The 17,541-nt window shown below is 52.4% G+C and overlaps 1 protein-coding gene across 1 annotated transcript in view; it reads left to right on the top strand.

Moving 5' to 3' along the window:
• Positions 1–15,835, top strand: part of LOC116955313 (potassium channel subfamily T member 1-like) — a 71,291-nt gene extending 55,456 nt beyond the window's left edge. The window contains exons 21-30 of the mRNA XM_076053064.1: positions 778–849; positions 1,331–1,465; positions 3,288–3,399; positions 3,901–4,002; positions 4,562–4,645; positions 5,468–5,596; positions 6,442–6,465; positions 7,852–8,374; positions 9,096–9,180; positions 10,177–15,835. Of these exons, the coding sequence (XP_075909179.1) occupies positions 778–849; positions 1,331–1,465; positions 3,288–3,399; positions 3,901–4,002; positions 4,562–4,645; positions 5,468–5,596; positions 6,442–6,465; positions 7,852–8,374; positions 9,096–9,180; positions 10,177–10,270 (1,360 nt within the window). The 3' untranslated portion in view covers positions 10,271–15,835. The remainder of the gene's footprint in view (positions 1–777; positions 850–1,330; positions 1,466–3,287; positions 3,400–3,900; positions 4,003–4,561; positions 4,646–5,467; positions 5,597–6,441; positions 6,466–7,851; positions 8,375–9,095; positions 9,181–10,176) is intronic.
• Positions 15,836–17,541: the final 1,706 nt, after the last annotated feature.

The raw sequence follows: 17,541 nt of genomic DNA, 5'->3' as shown, positions 1-17,541 counted from the left end.
CTCCACATTTATAATCAACATCACGTGTTCAGAGTAATTGGCTGCTATACATTTACACGTGATAATCCCCCTTCGTTGAGCCATCATTTGTGGCCAGGTCGCTTCTGAAAAAGAGCTGTGTAGCTCAGCGGGCCTTACCTGGTACGATGAAAAGTTGAGTTCAGTTTGTAATCGTCACCATCATCGTCGTCAGTTGGCTGAGGTTGAAACCGCGTTGCTGCTGCTGTCACATCTATGGTGGAGCATCAAGGAATCAGAATGGAGCTCGATGATCCAGCACTCACTGATTAGCTCCGCTCACTCGCTCGCTCACTGGCAGTCAGTCGCTTCCTCATCGCTCTTCTGTCGATACTACAGTGGTTCGCGGGATTCCTCCCCAGCTGTGTTGAGTGCTCGGTCTAGCAGACACTGGCTGCTTTGTCTCATCCGCACCGCGTTCAAACCACCACCACCATCAGCAGCACCACCACCACACTGCAGGTTCCAATGTCACAACTCGCTCGCTCACTCACTCACCCACCCACCCGCTCACTCCCTCGCCAGTTCACCAAGATCTTACGGTAATTACCTCCGCTCAGTTCAAGCAGCGCATCAACACTCGTATGCAACACATCCTCAATGGTGCTGCTTGTCGCTGGCCGCTTGACCATTTTGGGCCTTTGGGCCTGTGCTCAGCAAACCGTGATATATATAAAAAAACACTACGAGAATCTGTTCTTCTCATCATCATGTTGATATTGCTTGGTTGTTGGTCTGTGTTGCATTTGTTCCTGCTAGGCCCGAGTCGAGCTTTCTGGAGGCGATTTGCTACTTCCCAATGGTCTACTACATGGTGGGCTCCATTGACAAGTAAGCTACCCGTGTCACACACATGCGCGCGGTGAGCGAGCGGAGACTCCCGTGGGTGACGCAGTGAGCGAGCGGAGACGTGCGTGGGTGACGCAGTGAGCGAGCGGAGACGTGCGTGGGTAACGCAGTGAGCGAGAGGAGACGTGCGTGGGTGACGCGGTGAGCGAGCAGAGACGCGTGTGGATGACGCGGGAATGCCCGCGTCATCACAGCGTACCCACCGACGTCACACACACGCGGTAAAGCGAGTCATCAGCCCCGCCCCTGGCCCTGCTTGGCCCCGAGCCGAATTTAGGTGACGTGTTGCGATCCGGCTCCAGGGTCCAGACGGGAAAAAAGAGGCCCGAGTGGGAAAATCACCGGTGCCGAGAGGGCGACACGCTGGCTCGGCTTGCCTGCGCCGGTGGACAAACGTCTCTCTCTCTCTCTCTCACTCACCCGACTCCTCTCTCTGACCGGCGGTCTGTCGGCGACCTGGCAGCCTGGACACGCTGCTGCAGTGCGGCATCATCCGCGCGGACAACATCGTCGTGGTGGACAAGGAAAGCACGATGAGCGCCGAGGAGGAGTACATGGCCGACGCCAAGACCATCGTCAACGTGCAGACCATGTTCCGGTGGGTGGGCCTCGCCAGCGGCCGCGACGACACCGACATCATCATCGTCATCTTCGTCATCGTCGTCGTCGTCGACATCACCATGATTACTGTCGACATTATCGACGTCTCATCTCCGTCGACATCGTCGTTATTGACATTATCGCCGTCATTATCATCGACATCATCATTATTATTAATATTGTCTCGTCATCTTCATCGACATCATTATTATCGACATTATCATCGTCGTCATCGTCGTCATTATAATCGATTATCATCATTGACATAATCGATGTCTCATTGTCATCTTCATCGACATCATTATTATTATCAATGTCTCATCGACATCATTACTAGCGACATTATCATATTCATTTTCATCAACATTATCATCGACATCATCATCGATATCATTGGCATCTCGTCACCTTCATTGACATCATCATTATCCACATTATCATTGTCTTCATTATCATCGACTTCATCATCGACATCAGCATTATCCACATATCTCATCGTCATCAACATCATCGACATCATCATGCATGTATGTTGAACCGTAGGTAGCCAACCGTGCTAATCCTCGTTATGAACATCATCGACATGATCAGTGGCGGCGTTCACATGTTCGTGATTGGGATCATTTCTTGCCATTGAGTTATAGAGAACCGTGGGAGTGGTGGCCCCAATGGAGAACCGTGAGAGTGGTGGCCCCCATAGAGAACCGTGAGACCGGTGGCCCCAATAGAGAACCGTGGGAGTGGTGGCCCCAATGGAGAACCGTGAGAGTGGTGGCCCCCATAGAGAACCGTGAGACCGGTGGCCCCAATAGAGAGCCGTGGGAGTGGTGGCCCCAATAGAGAACCGTGGGAGTGGTGGCCCCAATAGAGAACCATGAGACTGGTGGCCCCAATAGAGAACCGTGAGAGTGGTGGCCCCAATAGAGAACCGTGGGAGTGGTGGCCCCAATAGAGAACCGTGAGACTGGTGGCCCCAATAGAGAACCGTGAGACTGGTGGCCCCAATAGAGAACCGTGAGAGTGGTGGCCCCAATGGAGAACCGTGGGAGTGGTGGCCCCAATAGAGAACCGTGAGACTGGTGGCCCCAATAGAGAACCGTGAGACTGGTGGCCCCAATAGAGAACCGTGGGAGTGGTGGCCCCAATAGAGAACCATGAGACTGGTGGCCCCAATAGAGAACCGTGAGAGTGGTGGCCCCAATGGAGAACCGTGAGACTGGTGGCCCAAATAGAGAACCGTGAGACTGGTGGCCCCAATAGAGAACCGTGAGAGTGGTGGCCCCAATAGAGAACCGTGAGAGTGGTGGCCCCAATAGAGAACCGTGAGAGTGGTGGCCCCAATAGAGAACCGTGAAAGTGGTGGCCCCAATGGAGAACCGTGAGAGTGGTGGCCCCAATGGAGAACCGTGAGAGTGGTGGCCTCAATGGAGAACCGTGAGAGTGGTGGCCCCAATAGAGAACCGTGAGACTGGTGGTCCCAATGGAGAACCGTGAAAGTGGTGGCCCCAATGGAGAACCGTGAGAGTGGTGGCCCCAATAGAGAACCGTGAGACTGGTGGCCTCAATGAAGAACCGTGAGAGTGGTGGCCCCAATGGAGAACCGTGAAAGTGGTGGCCCCAATGGAGAACCGTGAGACTGGTGGTCCCAATGGAGAACCGTGAAAGTGGTGGCCCCAATGGAGAACCGTGAGAGTGGTGGCCCCAATAGAGAACCGTGAGACTGGTGGCCTCAATGGAGAACCGTGAGAGTGGTGGCCCCAATGGAGAACCGTGAGAGTGGTGGCCCCAATGGAGTGGTGTTGTTTCCCTGTTCACTGCAGGCTCTTCCCGGGGCTGAACATCATCACCGAGCTCACACACCCGGCGAACATGCGCTTCATGCAGTTCCGCGCCAAGGACAGCTACTCGCTGGCCCTCGCCAAGCTGGAGAAGGTGGGCGCTGCTGGCGGTGGCGGCGGTGATGGTAGTGGTGGTGACGGAGGTGGTGGTGGCGGTGGTGATGGTGGCGGCGGTGGAGGTGATGATGATGGTGGTGGAGGTCGATGTGGTTGGTGATGGTAGTGGTGGTGGTGACGGTATTTGTTTCACTTGTATTACATTTTTTCAAGAATCCCGAGCCCCTTGCAGCTATTTGGGCCCCTACTCTGTTGCTAAGCGTTGCTTAACGCTTAGCAACATTGGGCCAACGTGAGCCCAAACGTGAGCCCAACGTTGGCCCGACGTTAGCCCAATGTGAGCCCGACGTTGGGCCAAGTTTAGCCCAACGTTGTCCCGACGTAGCCCGACGTTAAACCAACGTTGGCGCAACGTCGGACCAACGTTAGCCCAACGTGAGCCCGACGTTGGCCCGACGTTGGCCCAACCATTGCTGAGACCCACCACCGATGCCGACCATTATTCTGCGCGTGTTCTCTTCCCGTTCGCTTTTCCCAGCAAGAGCGCGAGAAGGGCTCGAACCTGCCCTACATGTTCCGTCTCCCGTTCGCGGCGGGCCGCGTGTTCAGCGTCAGCATGCTGGACACGCTGCTCTACCAGGTGACCCATCGCGGACGACCTTTCTGAAAAATAAAACAGAAAAAAAATGAATTACGTACCCTTTCATTTCGCGATAATCTCCCTCCCTTTCGAAACCGGCTCGAGCCTCCCGTACACCACGTGACTGCTGTGCGTCCCCCCCCCCGCCCCCGCCGCCCCACCAACTCTGAACCCCTCCACTCAACCCCCCAGCCACCGCCCACTCTGAAAACAGACACTGGCCGCTCCGTGCAGCTAACTGCTGCTGCTCGCCCCTTCTCTCTTGTCCCTCTCTTCCTCCTCTCATTATCCTCATCATTGGTGGTGGCGGTGGTGGTTGTGGTGACTGTGGTGATGACGGTGGTGGTAGTGACGGTTGATGGTGGTAGTGACGGTTGATGGTGGTGGTGACGGTGCCGGCGGCGGTGGTGGCGATGGTGGTGGCGGTGCTGATGGGTGGTAACGGTGGTGGTGGTGGCGGTGCTGATGGGTGGTAACGGTGGTGGTGATGGTGGCGCTGGTGCCAGTAGTGGCGGCGGCACTGTGACTTCTCGACCGCGACCCTGTTTGTTTGTCACAGTCGTACGTGAAGGACTTCATGATCCCAATCATGAGGCTGCTGTTGGGCCTGGACACCACCCCCGGATCTGGCTATCTCTGCGCCGTACGTATCGACCCCTACGGCATCGCGTCCTCACGTCGGGCTCCTATTGATTTCTTCCCCATCAACAACAAAATAAACAAACGCATGACCCAGCAGCGGATTGAGAAAGATCTGCAGATTATTATTACTTCCGTTATTTCCACATCGGCAGACTTTGTTGCGTACCGTTCGCCGTCATTCATGCCGCAAGGAGCAAGAAAAAACGTCGACCGCAGTGACCCCCACGCCGTGGGAATGTGGAATTTCCGCCGCCAGGGTTCGGCAGGAACGGCGGCCCACGCACGCTCGTTCGCTCGCTCGGACGCTCGCTCGCTCACGCACGTGCACTCACTCGTTCTCACGTACGCTCACTCACTCACTCTCACGCACGCGCTCGCTCTCACGCACACTCTCTCTCACGCACGCACACTCGCTCTCTCTCACGCACACTCTCTCTCTCACGCACACTCTCTCTCACGCACACTCGCTCTCTCACGCACACTCTCTCTCTCACGCACACTCTCTCTCACGCACACTCGCTCTCTCACGCACGCACACGCGCTCTCTCTCACGCACACTCGCTCTCTCACGCACACTCTCTCTCACGCACACTCGCTCTCTCACGCACGCACACTCGCTCTCTCTCACACACTCGCTCTCACGCACACTCGCTCTCTCTCTCACGCACACTCGCTCGCTCTCACGCTCGCTCTCTCTCACGCTCGCTCTCTCTCATGCACGCTCTCTCTCTCTCACGCACTCACTCTCTCTCACGCACGCTCGCTCTCACACACACTCGCTCGCTACCACGCACGAGCCGAGGGAGGTGGCATCTGTTGTCAGGTGCGCGTGACGGAGGGCGACCTGTGGATCCGCACGTACGGGCGGCTCTACCAGAAGCTGTGCTCCTCCTCGGGAGAGATCCCCATCGGCATCTTCCGCACCGAGTCGCACGACTTCCCCATGGCCGAGGCAGGTGCACCCGTGATGCTGGCCACCACCACCATGATGACCACGATGGCGACGATGTCGATGACTGTGATGGTGGCGACGGTGGCGACGGTGATGGTTGTCATTAATCAGGACGATGTTCATGGTGATGATGATGGTGACGACGACGATGATGATGATGGTGGTGGTGGTGATGAATCAGGACGATGTTGGTGATGGTGATGATGGTGGTGGTGATGATGAATCACGACAATGTTGATGGTATTGATGGTGACGATGATGATGATGATGATGGTGGTGGCAATGGTGATGGTGGTGATGACGAATCAGGCCGATGTTGATGGTGATGATGGTGATGATGATGATGATGGTGGCAATGGTGATGGTGGTGATGAATCAGTACGATGTTGATGGTGACGATGGTGACGGTGGTGGTGGTGATGATGAATATTGAAGAGTATAACGATGGTGAAAGTGACGATGTATGTACCGTATGTTGAACTTCTTTCGCACCGTACCTTAGCCAACCGTGCTTATCGGAGGTACGGGCGAAGGACAACAAACTAGACACAAAGATCAGTTCTACGACGACGAGGATGGTGATGATGCCGAGTACGTGACAACTTGATTCGATCGGCTCCGTCGGGTCCTGGGAGGGCTGTCGTAAAACATTCGGCGTGAGACCTGCTGCGGACGATCATACCCAAAGCAAAACGAATTTACGATTCAGACCAAGAGAATGACTCCCATGGAGTCGACGAGGCTCCCACAGGCTGCTGCTGCTGCTGCTACCATCTCGCAGACTGTTGACGTCCTGTCGACGTTCGTGATTTGTTGTTGTTGTTGTTGTTGTTTTTATTTCGCAGTCCCAGATGATGATTAAGTCAAACGTAAGTGATCTCCCTTCTTACCTATGCCCCCGCCCTTTCAACGGTCGGTCCGGGCGAGGCTGTCGCGTGAATCGACGAAGCGTCTAAGCCAGGCGGCGCGCGGCGGTGACGCTCACGCCTCGCAGCAACAGGGACCCTGGGTTCGAATCCTGGGTTCGATTCCCGAGGCCAAGGCGCCTCTCTCCGTGTGGAGTTTGTGCGTTCTGCCCCTGTTGTGCAGAGTGAGCGTGTGGGGCGCGGTAGTGTAGCGAGTGGCCCATTGTTGCTGCGAACCCGGCGAACACGGTTCGATTCCCGGTCACAGCCACTACCAGTGACGGTTATCTGCACCAGTCCTGAGCCACGCCGAGGTCGACTCAGCCTCAAATAAGTACCTGGTGCGGTGTGTGTGGACCAGAGCGTCACTTGAACGAAGGGATTTCAGAGGTAGCCCTCTGATATCCGCTTCCTTGGGCCGGTCTGTGTGGACCAGAGCGTCACTTGAAGAGGAAGGAATCTCGTAGGTAGTTCTGTGATATCCGCTTCCGTGGGCCATTTTCTCCAACGAAGGGTTGCACTGCTCTACAGGAGTTCGTGATCACATGACACTGCCAGTTGAATTGGGATGACTTTGGAGTAAAATAACAAAGAAAATATATATACATTTTTACAGCCAATTATTAACAGAAATAAGACATATCAACACACAATGGGAAATGCGTGTTGTTTTGCTGCACAGACTTAAACATTCCACAGACTATTTTCAATGTCAGTCTTGACATGATGAAACACATAGAGCGTGTGCTGGCTGAACATTGAAGTGCATCTCTCTTCAGGCTGGCTGCCTACGATCCATCCTGGCTGTAATCAGGCTGGATTGTGTGAAGAGCTCACAGATCTTTGAAAGATCGGCAGGGAGGTCCTCCAGCTTGCGAGGCCGCATTGGCTGGGTCAGGTAGTCCGCACGCCCCAGCGGTTGATTGGCTGGAGAGAGAATTGCCCCACGTCCATCCACATCCATGTCGCCATGTCCCCATTACCCCCTCGTCTCGCCACGTCTCCCTCCGCTTCCCATCAACGCCACGTCTCCTCGTTTCTCCCCTGCCTCCCTCCGCGTCTTCTTTCGCGTCCGATCACAGCCACGTCTCCCCGTGTCTCCATCTCTGCTCATCTACCCCCAAATCTCCCCGCGTCAACCCCCCACGTCTCCCGCCACCACCCATCGCTCCGCGTCTACCCCCCCTCCCCACGTCTCCCGCCACCTCCCATCACTCTGCGTCTACCCCCCTCCTCCCCCCCCACCCCCGTATCTCCCACCACCACCCATCGCTCCGCGTCTACACCCCGCATTCTCCCCCCACCACGGCTGCCCTCTTCCCCGCTCACCCACTGCCCATCTTCCCGCAGTCCCGGGCGTCCATGGGCGGCTACGACACGTTCGAGAGGGGCGGCGGCGGAGACCACCCTCAGGATTCGCTGCTCCATCTCGGCGGCGGCGGCGGCGGCGGCGGCTGCCGCCGGTTCAGCTTCCCAGTGCCGACCCTGCCGTGCGAGCGCTCGCTGCCCCGCTCGCCGGTCTCCGAGCCCCCCTCCGACGTGCCGCTGCTGCGCCGCAAGAGCCTGCAGTGGGCCCGCCGCTTGACGCGCTGCAGCCCGCGCGTCAGCGTCTCCAGCCTCGGGGGCGGCGGAGGCGGCGGAGGCGGCGGAGGCGGCGGAGGCGGCGGCGGCGGCGGCGGCGCCGGCGGCGGCGGCGGCGGCGGAGGAGGAGGAGGCGGCGGCGGCGCCGGCGGCAGGCCGGGGCCGTCTCGCCGTGCCGCCGACTGCATCAACTGGCAGCGCATGGCGCTGTTCCGGCGCTCGGAGAGGCAGGAGCTGGGCGAGCTGGTGCGTGGGCGTATGCGCCACCTGGGCCTGCCCACGCAGGGATACGGTAGGGGTGGGCGTGGAGGCGGGGGGGGGGGGGCGGCAGGCGCCGCACAAATGGAATCTCTGTGGTTAGTTTCGCGATTAAATGTCCGTCCGGTTTTTGAACGAGCGCCGTTTTTCGCCAAAATCGGTATTATTTACAGATACGCTTTAGGGGTGGCGGATGCGTGTGTCGTCGGTTTTCTGACCGCACGCGCGTTGTGCGATTGTAGCCAGGGACGGTCACTGCGTCACGCGTTTTCAGATGCGCTTTTTAGGCCATCTGGAACGCTCCTCCTCCTCCTCCTGATATTAGGAAGCCAATGGAGCTATTCATTTTTATAATACTAAAGATTTGACAAACTGCTTTTTGTGTTCGGTTTTGTTGTTCTTCGCCTGCACCTCCGATTTGTAGCACAGTCGGCTACATATGGTGCGAAAGAAGTTCAACATACAAACAAATGTTGCAGTGATAAAACTACTCGCGGCACGCTCGTGTTGAGTGAACTGCAGTCAAAGAACATTGAAGTGCATCGCTCTACTCGTATTTGAAGCACGTCAGCGGTTAGCGCACCGAACTACGAACCTGGAGACCTGCGTTTGATCCCCAGCCAGGGCCAATGTTGGTGGTGATTATCTCAGCCGGTCCTGGGCCTCCTCTCGGCCCACTCACCCTGACTGTGTACATTTTGCGGTGCCGTTTTGTCCCAACTTGGCCAAATGTGGACGGTGACGAGCCGCTTCAGATGAGATGGGAGACAACGAGAACATGCTGTCGTACGTGCTCGTCAACCCGCCGCCGGACACGCCGCTGGAGCTCAACGATATCGTGTGAGTGGCGGCGTTCCGCCTACCCCGCGCCCCCCCCACCCCTCGCGGGGCCCGCGCTTGATGACGCGGCCCACGGAGCGGAATGGCTCCCGCCTCTCGGTTCGCCCACCCGCCCACCCGCCCACACGCCGCCTCGCTCATCATCGTACGGCTCAAGTTGGTGCAGGGCGATGGCTGCTGCCTTACATCGAGGTGGTTTAGTGAGCCGGGATCGTTGCGGAGTGGAGTGTGTCGCTGCTGCGATGAATCCCTCCTCCCCCCCCCCCCCTCCTTCTTCTCCTCGTTTGTTAAATCGGGCCTTGAGTCGACGTTAATATTCTCCCAGGGCGGTGGTCTCTTCGCACACTGACCGGGGAGTTTTTAAGATTTTACATTTGTGCGTCAAGCCTCTGCATCTGCCGCTGCCATGGCTTGTGTGCGCGGATGCGGTTTCGGGTTGTCGCCCCAAAAGCTTCGCGGAAAATTGAAGCATTGTTGTCTAGATTCAGAATCGATTTTACAGTTTTGGGCCTGACCAATTTGATCTAACAAAATTTCAAATGACCCGACCAAATCTGTGTGTTAAGACCCTCCGCCACCCAACATAGCCAAAGAAATGTAACTGTCACGTGGTGTGCAAGCGTTTAACCATGCACCAATGATCACTTTAGCTCACTCACTGGTGGTAACTTAGATAATTCTCATAAGCAAAGTTAGGTTATTCGAAGCTTCTCTTCTGAAGCTGCGTCAGGTTAATCAAAAATAAGCTTGGAAAGCCAGCCGCTACAAGTTTGTAAATCTTTTGTGGAAAGAGAGGAAGACCTATCAGAGAATGCCTTGATGACATAAGAGATTGGTGCCAGTAGGATGTGGCTACTACTTGAGCATATTGCCACAAGGCAGAGAGGAAAGCGGAAACGAAATGACGACATGTGAAGGGGACATCCACCTGTGGGCTATCTGCCCCATGGATCGTGATGACGATGGTGAATTATTTTGTGTTTTCTTTCGTTTTAGCTACGTGATCCGGCCCGACCCTCTGACCTCCGTGGCTCAGGATCTTTCGCAACGCGATTCAAGCGCCCTGGACGCAGGCGACACCAAGCTGTGACCGAGATGGAAGCCGAGGAAGAGGGGGAGGGTGAAACAAGACGCAAAAACCACGCCCTGACGCTCGCCTTGTCCTGTACTGAGCCACGATGCCGGCAACGTGGGTTGTCCGGTTGACCCCTTGACCCGAAGTCGTCATTCCCGCCTCGGTTCGCTTGACTTCAGAGTAAATGAGCACACGGCAGTGACGTTGTCATTGTCGGCGCTGGCGAGACAACCCAGGTTACGAGCGTTGCTCGTGCGTAACAATGGAACCCCTGTTAACGATGGTAATTGGTTCCACGGAACCGGCTGTTAAGCGATTTGGTCGTTAAGCGAGTATAGGAAATACACGCGAAAGGCTTAATTCGTTCCAATAGAATCGAAAGTTAACCCTTTTTCACGCCAAAAAAAAACGTACTTTATCGTATTTAAACAATGGATAATAAAACGTAAATATGCTAACAACGTTATGAACACGAAATATAACGAAAGTTAATAAATGCATTAATTAATATTTACTGTACCTACAACAGCCCGTTGTTGACAGGGGAATGGTCGGTAAGCGAACACATTGGGCTCTATGGAGGCACTACACTACTATACACTACACTACTATACACTACACTATACACTACGCGTTATACTCCACTACTATACACTACACTACTATACACTACACTTTATACTCCACTACTATACACTACACTATACACTACACATTGGGCTGGTCGTTAAGAGGGTTCCTACTGTGTTGCTGGCCACATTATCCACTTCCACTGTCAACAACAACAACCGCCATTCGCCACTAAATGGCGTTGATGTCACCACGACGCTTGTGCCAGCCTATGTGCACTTTGAGGCCACGTGAAGTGTCGAACGCCCGCTGACAGGAGGTCAATGGGCAGACCCAGGTGCCACGGGTCGACTGACTGAGATCACTGGCTGATGCACCACCTGTGCCCCCTACTGTGCCAACTTGCTGTGCTTTAGCCACCCGGCGCTCCGCTCGTTGTTGTGAGCATCGCTCCTCCGCCCTCCGTTGTTGTTGGAGGGCGACTGCCTCCAACTGCCCAGTAGGAGCGTCCTTCATGAGCCTCCTCCACAGAGGCCGATCTTGACACCGCTGGTACCAGTCATCAGCAAGTCCACTCAGCTCCACGTCCTCCTGTACCACATCACTCCATCTCTTCTCTAGCCCGTGCCACGCCCGTTTAGCCCCCTCGATCTGGCAGAACAAAAGCTGTTACAGCATGCGGTGGCTGGGCATGCGGGCTACATGACCCAGCCATCGCAGCCCCCAACCACTATCCCCTCCCCCGCCCGCCCCAAGTTTTCATTTTTGTCCGAAGACAAAAAAAACCTTCTGGCCTCACACCTAAGTTAAAGATGCGAGCGGTGGGTGGCGCTACCTGAGCAGTGGGGCGGAGCTACGCGGAGCTGTGGGCGTGGCCAGCGGCTGAGTGGGCCGTGGCTATATAAAAATAAAGTGGGAGGGGCTGCCAGCTCCTCACGTGTGTCCAAGTTAAGCCCCGCCCCCCCCCCCAACCAGAAATCTGATTGCCTTTGTGTGTTCATTTGTGATGTGCATTGAAAAATAATACATGTACCTAAACAACAGGAAAGCTTTCAGTTTCGTTACATTTTCTAAGCAAGCCAACTTTACATCGACATATTTTGTTTTAGAAATGTGTGATCGGCAGTAGCAATTTCTCATTACCGTTGGCGAAAATGCGAATTGGGTCAAATGCCGCAACAATATACTTAATACAATTTGTGTGATACAATAATGCTCGACAAATCATATTAATCACCCAGTACATAAGTTACGGACGTGCATGCCGTCATCCGTCCATTCCGTGTGGGATTTAGTGAGTTTCCTTCACATGCTCCAGTTCCCTCCAAAAATATGCTCATTTAATCCATACCTGTCAACCCCTTATCAGTGCCCTACCTCATTACAGACCAATTCAGACCTGATTGGTCACCCCGTGCCCTTACAAATCTCAACGTTCATCCAACAAAGTCCCATCATAAGGGAGAATCACAAGCAGACAAAGTAGTTCTGCCCGCATTGAAACGGCCGTATGCCGTATGGACCTGAAAACTCAATTTCCCTGTACAGGAATACAGGGTAAACCGCATGGGTTGACAGGTATGTTAATATATCGAGGGCCGGAGAGCTAGGCCAATTGTTGGCAGTGGTGGCTTACTACCTGTGCGTGGTGGGCTACCAGGTGAACCTTAAATAATATTCGCATCTCATTTCAAGGTTGTGGTCCTGGTGAGACGACGCGCACTCATCAGTGCCACTGCAAAATTTCGAAGAGATCGGCAGACAATTCATATCGCACAAACCACTCGCACAGAGATGCACAGATTCCAATGGAGACCCACAGATTTCCATACAGACCCACAGACCTAAATATATTTACGTAAACACAGACTTGCATAGGGAATCTACAGACCCACATAGAGGCATGGACACATTAAAGTATTAGAAATATAGATATTACATCTAAAATAAATATTTTACATAGAATAAAGAAACCCAATTAACAACATAAAGTAGCACATGTCATAAGAAAAAGGTTAAAAATGTATGACGTTGTTGTGAAGTTAAGTGTGTGCACGTAGAAGTTTAATTTACACGCGTTGGTTTGCTGTGAATATTATTGTAGCTTGACTTCAGCCTTTGCTTAGATGTTACCTAAATCAGTCAGCCCCACATTGTGATATTAGCCGGGGGCGGTGGTGGTGGCGGTGGCTACGCTGCTGCTGCTGCTGCACGTGGCTACCTGCAGTGATCTGGCGCTGTGGAGGCAGCAGCAGCAGCTAGGGTTGGTGGATCATCGCACATACAGGCGATGTGTGACACCACCCTTCCCGTAGGGGTCGAAGAGGAGCCGTACCCTGGCTCTGCCAGGAGATGGCGACACAGCAAAAACGTGGTCTCCCATGTCATACCTGTCAATCCTTTATCAGTGCCCTACCTTATTGCAGACAAATTCAGACCTTATTGGTCACCCTGTGCCCTTATAAATCTCAACGTTCATTCTACTAAGTACCATCACAAGGGAGAAACACAAACAAATAGACAAAAAATACCTATATTGAAACAGCTTAATACCGTATGGACCTGAAAACTAAATTTCCCTCGACAAGAATACGGAGTACACAATATGGGTTGACAGGTATAATGCCATCTGTTATGTCTATATGGGATAGAGTGTTTCCCAAATACAGACGTGAAACACTCACCTATGCGCAAACACTCGGCAATTGGCCGATAACACCTTGATATATATAGGGCAAACGTTGGATAATTGTTGGCACCGGTTGACCACGTGGCTTGGTGGCTCCTTCCTGCCCTTCACACTCGTCTCGTCGTTCATTCCCGCGCCTCTGAGTCATTCTCTCTCGCGCTCTCTCTTCCTCTGCGAGGCCGGAGGAGGCCCAGCGGGTGGGTGGGCGACAGAGAGGCGGAGAGTTGTCGTCGGGGTGATTCCCCGTTTTTTATTCGTTTCGCTGGGGCCCATTGCCCAACCCCGCTACGCCACTGGATGGAGGAGATTTGCCATACGGATACTTTCGTGGATATGAACCAGACGAATTTCCAATTTCGTACCAGGAGGGGCTTTCCATGCGAGCCGTAGCTACTCGCCGCGTGGTGGCCCGAGGCTAAGGTGCCTTCCTGATATCGTGATGATCGTCCAAACCGTGAAAATTGGCATGTTATTGTGAAAAAGTGGCAACATGCGCGACCGTACCGGCCAGTTGGCCTTGTCCGCATCTGCGGCACTCCAAGCTCTGCTGCTTGGACGTGATTCTATGCTTATATTAACTTGAATCAACAGGAGAGTTCAACCTCTGCAGGCCCTACCAATTCCTCGCTAGGCCCCACCATACTTAACTCCTTAGACTCCCTCCCCCCGTTCCTTAAACACCCCCATCGCCTCTTCCTCTTGAGGCTCTGCGCCTTTCCTTTTCAGACCCCGCCTCTTTTTTTTGCGTGAGCCCCGCCTCTTTCTGTTTAGGCCCCGCCTCCTCCCTCCGGCGGGGGGTCAGTGGGCGTGGTAGGCATTGGGCAGGGTCACGACACCGCCAAGAATCCCTCTCAAGAGCGGCGAGGTGACAACAGGTCGCGTGCAGCCCGCAAACTTACAGCTCTTTCATTCCGTCTCGACGACCTCGCCTTCAAGTTTAAGTGGCGTGACTTAGCGTTGATATATTTAAACGCCGTATGTGCCAGTGGGCTTGCGGTAGGCGTGTGTTCGCGTGAACAGTAGTTTTGTGTTGATTTGAAGCTTTCGTGACTAGGGGAATCCATACTCTTTGGTTCTTTCGGTAAAGTCACGTAGGTATAAAATAATAAGCACGACTCATTCTTTCGCAGCTAGCTGATGACGGGCGCTTGTGTTGCGCCCGAAACGTCGTGATTCATTTTATTTTATACCTACGTGACTTTACCGAAAGTATCAAAGAGGATAGTAGTTTTGTGAGGGTTTTTTTTGCCGCAGCCAATATTATTCGCAACTAAATTTCGATTTAAAGCTTTCGTGACTGCAATGATTCATCTTCTTTGGTTCTTTCGGTAAAGTCACGTAGAATGAGAATAAAATAATAAATTGATAAAATAAAATAACACAATAATATTCTCACGACGTTTCGGCCACAACACAAGTGACTTTACCGAAAGAACCAAAGAAGATTATTCGCAACTGTTTTTTTTTTTGTGGGGGGGGGGGAGTCTGGCCACTTCAATCACCCGGCGATATTTTCCTGCCCTCTCCACCGGCCCTGATGATTCAAATGTTTGGCTTTAAGGTCGGGGTTTGGCGATGGAGGGTTATATTTTCGGAAAATTTGCCGAGGCTTATTTGGTAGTGGCCTAACTTTTGACGTTAGTTTCGGATCAACGCAGTACCGTATACCTGTATTAAGGGGCCGTCCATAAATGACGTCACGCACCTAGGGGGGGCGGGGGGGGGGGGTCAGACATTTGTGACGATCTGTGACGAGGTGGGGGGGGGGGGGGTTTGAGAAATGTGACGTCACATCAAAATGCGCAATTTTAAATAAATATAGACAACACGTTCTACTTTATTAAATAGACTTTTTTTTTAAAATGTTTTGATCCTACAACATCAGAGTGCAGTGCCACATTAAATACGCACTACAATGACAATAGTTTAAAGCGATTTGAAGCATGTTTTATGGAAATATGGTTTGGGGGGGGGGGGCAGAGCTTTGTGACGTCATATTTAAGGGGGGGGGTCGGACTTTTTGTGACGTCGTGTGACGAGGGGGGGGGGTCAAAAATCGTCTAAAATCGCGTGACGTCATTTATGGACGGCCCCCTAAGCTGTCTCGTGCATTCTAAATCGTAGTAAAATCACTGTCAATCATCGGCTCACGAAATCGTGCTTTAGGGATGGCTGAACCACAGAATATCTGTTGGCAATATTTCGTCGCGGGCAAACTTTCTTGTCCATGCGATCGTGAGTGATGATCGTCTCGTGGATGATGATGATGGTGGTGGTGTATTGACGATTTCTTTCAAATATATCACACAAGCGTTTGTAAATTTTGAATTTCTCCGCTTCTCTTTCTCACACACACGCCTTTAGTTTATAGCTCGTGCAACGAAGGGAGCTGCAAGTCAAAGTGTCTTGATAGAAAGAACGTACGCAGGGGAGGAGGCCGTGATGGCGTGGAGGAGGCCGTGATACACTCACTAATCTTACACTGACTCACTCACACATCATACACTGACTCACTCACACATCATACACTGACTCACTCACACATCATACACTGACTCACTCACACATCATACACTGACTCACTCACACATCATACACTGACTCACTCACACATCATACACTGACTCACTCATCATACGCTGACTCACTCACACATCATACACTCACACAACCACTGACCCATTCACTCATCATACAATGATTCACTCATAATACGCTGACTCACTCACACATCATACACTCACTCACACTACCACTGACTCACACATCATACACTGACTCACTTATCATACGCTGACTCGCACATCATACACTCACTACCATTGACGCACTCACACATCATACACGGGGAGTGTCATGCTGACAAGTTTGTTCGTACATGTTAGGTATATCGTTTATTACTCTTTGGTTCTATTGGGTAAAGTCACGTAGGTGAAAATAAAATAACAAAAAACAAAATAACAATTTTTTTGTTATTTTATTTTCACCTACGTGACTTTACCCAATAGAACCAAAGAGTATGTATCCTAGCAGTCACGAAAGCTTTAGATCTAGAATATCGTTCATTGTTAAATTTGAATCAAAGTTCCTATGATTACTGTTGTTACATTGTACTTTATAGCTTTATTTTGGTGATTTCTAAAACATATGGTTAAGCCGTGTTTCTTGCGGAAGTGCGGAGTTGGCCTGATAACTTTAATCTAAATTGTCTTACGGTTGTTATTGTTTGACTTTCATCACACTGGGATTTTTTGCACGCAGCGTTGTAATACGTTGGGTTTTTTTTCTGCAAGATTTGCTGGTTTATCCCAGGATATTTCTGTTGGGCGTCGTCGCTTTAAGATGTTTCTCTGTTCATATTTTGTTTGTTGCGGTTGCACCCGACTCAAGAACCGCATGGCTCCACAGGGCTATACCTCATAAATGAAAACTTGAAACGTCGCTGCAACGTTGCTGCAAAGTTCGCCCAAAACGTTCTTCCGTGATAGGAAAGACATCTACCGGAATGGAACGGCAACTTCTGGAATAAGAGAAATATTCTTCTGGAAGAGGCAGAAATCTTCCGGAATGAAGATACAATCTCCCGAAACTGGGAAGTGCTCTTCCGGAATGGGAATACCACTTCTAGAATAGGAAGTTGATCTTCCGGAAATTGACAAGAAACGCTTCTGGAATAGGAAGTAATCTTCCGGAATAGGCTCATCGACTTTTGAAATAGGAAGCGGTCTCCTGGAATCGGCAGAGAAAATCTTCCGGAAGGGAAATACTTCTTCTGGAAAAGGTGTTCATCCGGAATTGACAGGAATTGCTTCTGGAAGTGGCAGTAATTTTCCGGAATAGGCTGATCAACTTTGAAATAGGAGGCGGTCTCCTGGAATCGGCAGAGAAAATCTTCCGGAAGAGAAATACTTCTTCTGGAAAGGGTGTTCATCCGGAATTGACAGGAATTGCTTCTGGAAGTGGCAGTAATCTTTCGGAATAGGCTGATCAACTTTGAAATAGGAGGCGGTCTCCTGGAATCGGCAGA

The sequence above is a fragment of the Petromyzon marinus genome, chromosome 59 (assembly GCF_048934315.1).
Source record: "Petromyzon marinus isolate PM22_M1 ecotype Great Lakes invasive population chromosome 59, UKy_Petmar_22M1.pri1.0, whole genome shotgun sequence".
In the NCBI taxonomy this organism is placed as follows: domain Eukaryota; kingdom Metazoa; phylum Chordata; class Hyperoartia; order Petromyzontiformes; family Petromyzontidae; genus Petromyzon; species Petromyzon marinus.
This window is presented reverse-complemented; position numbering and strand designations above follow the sequence as displayed.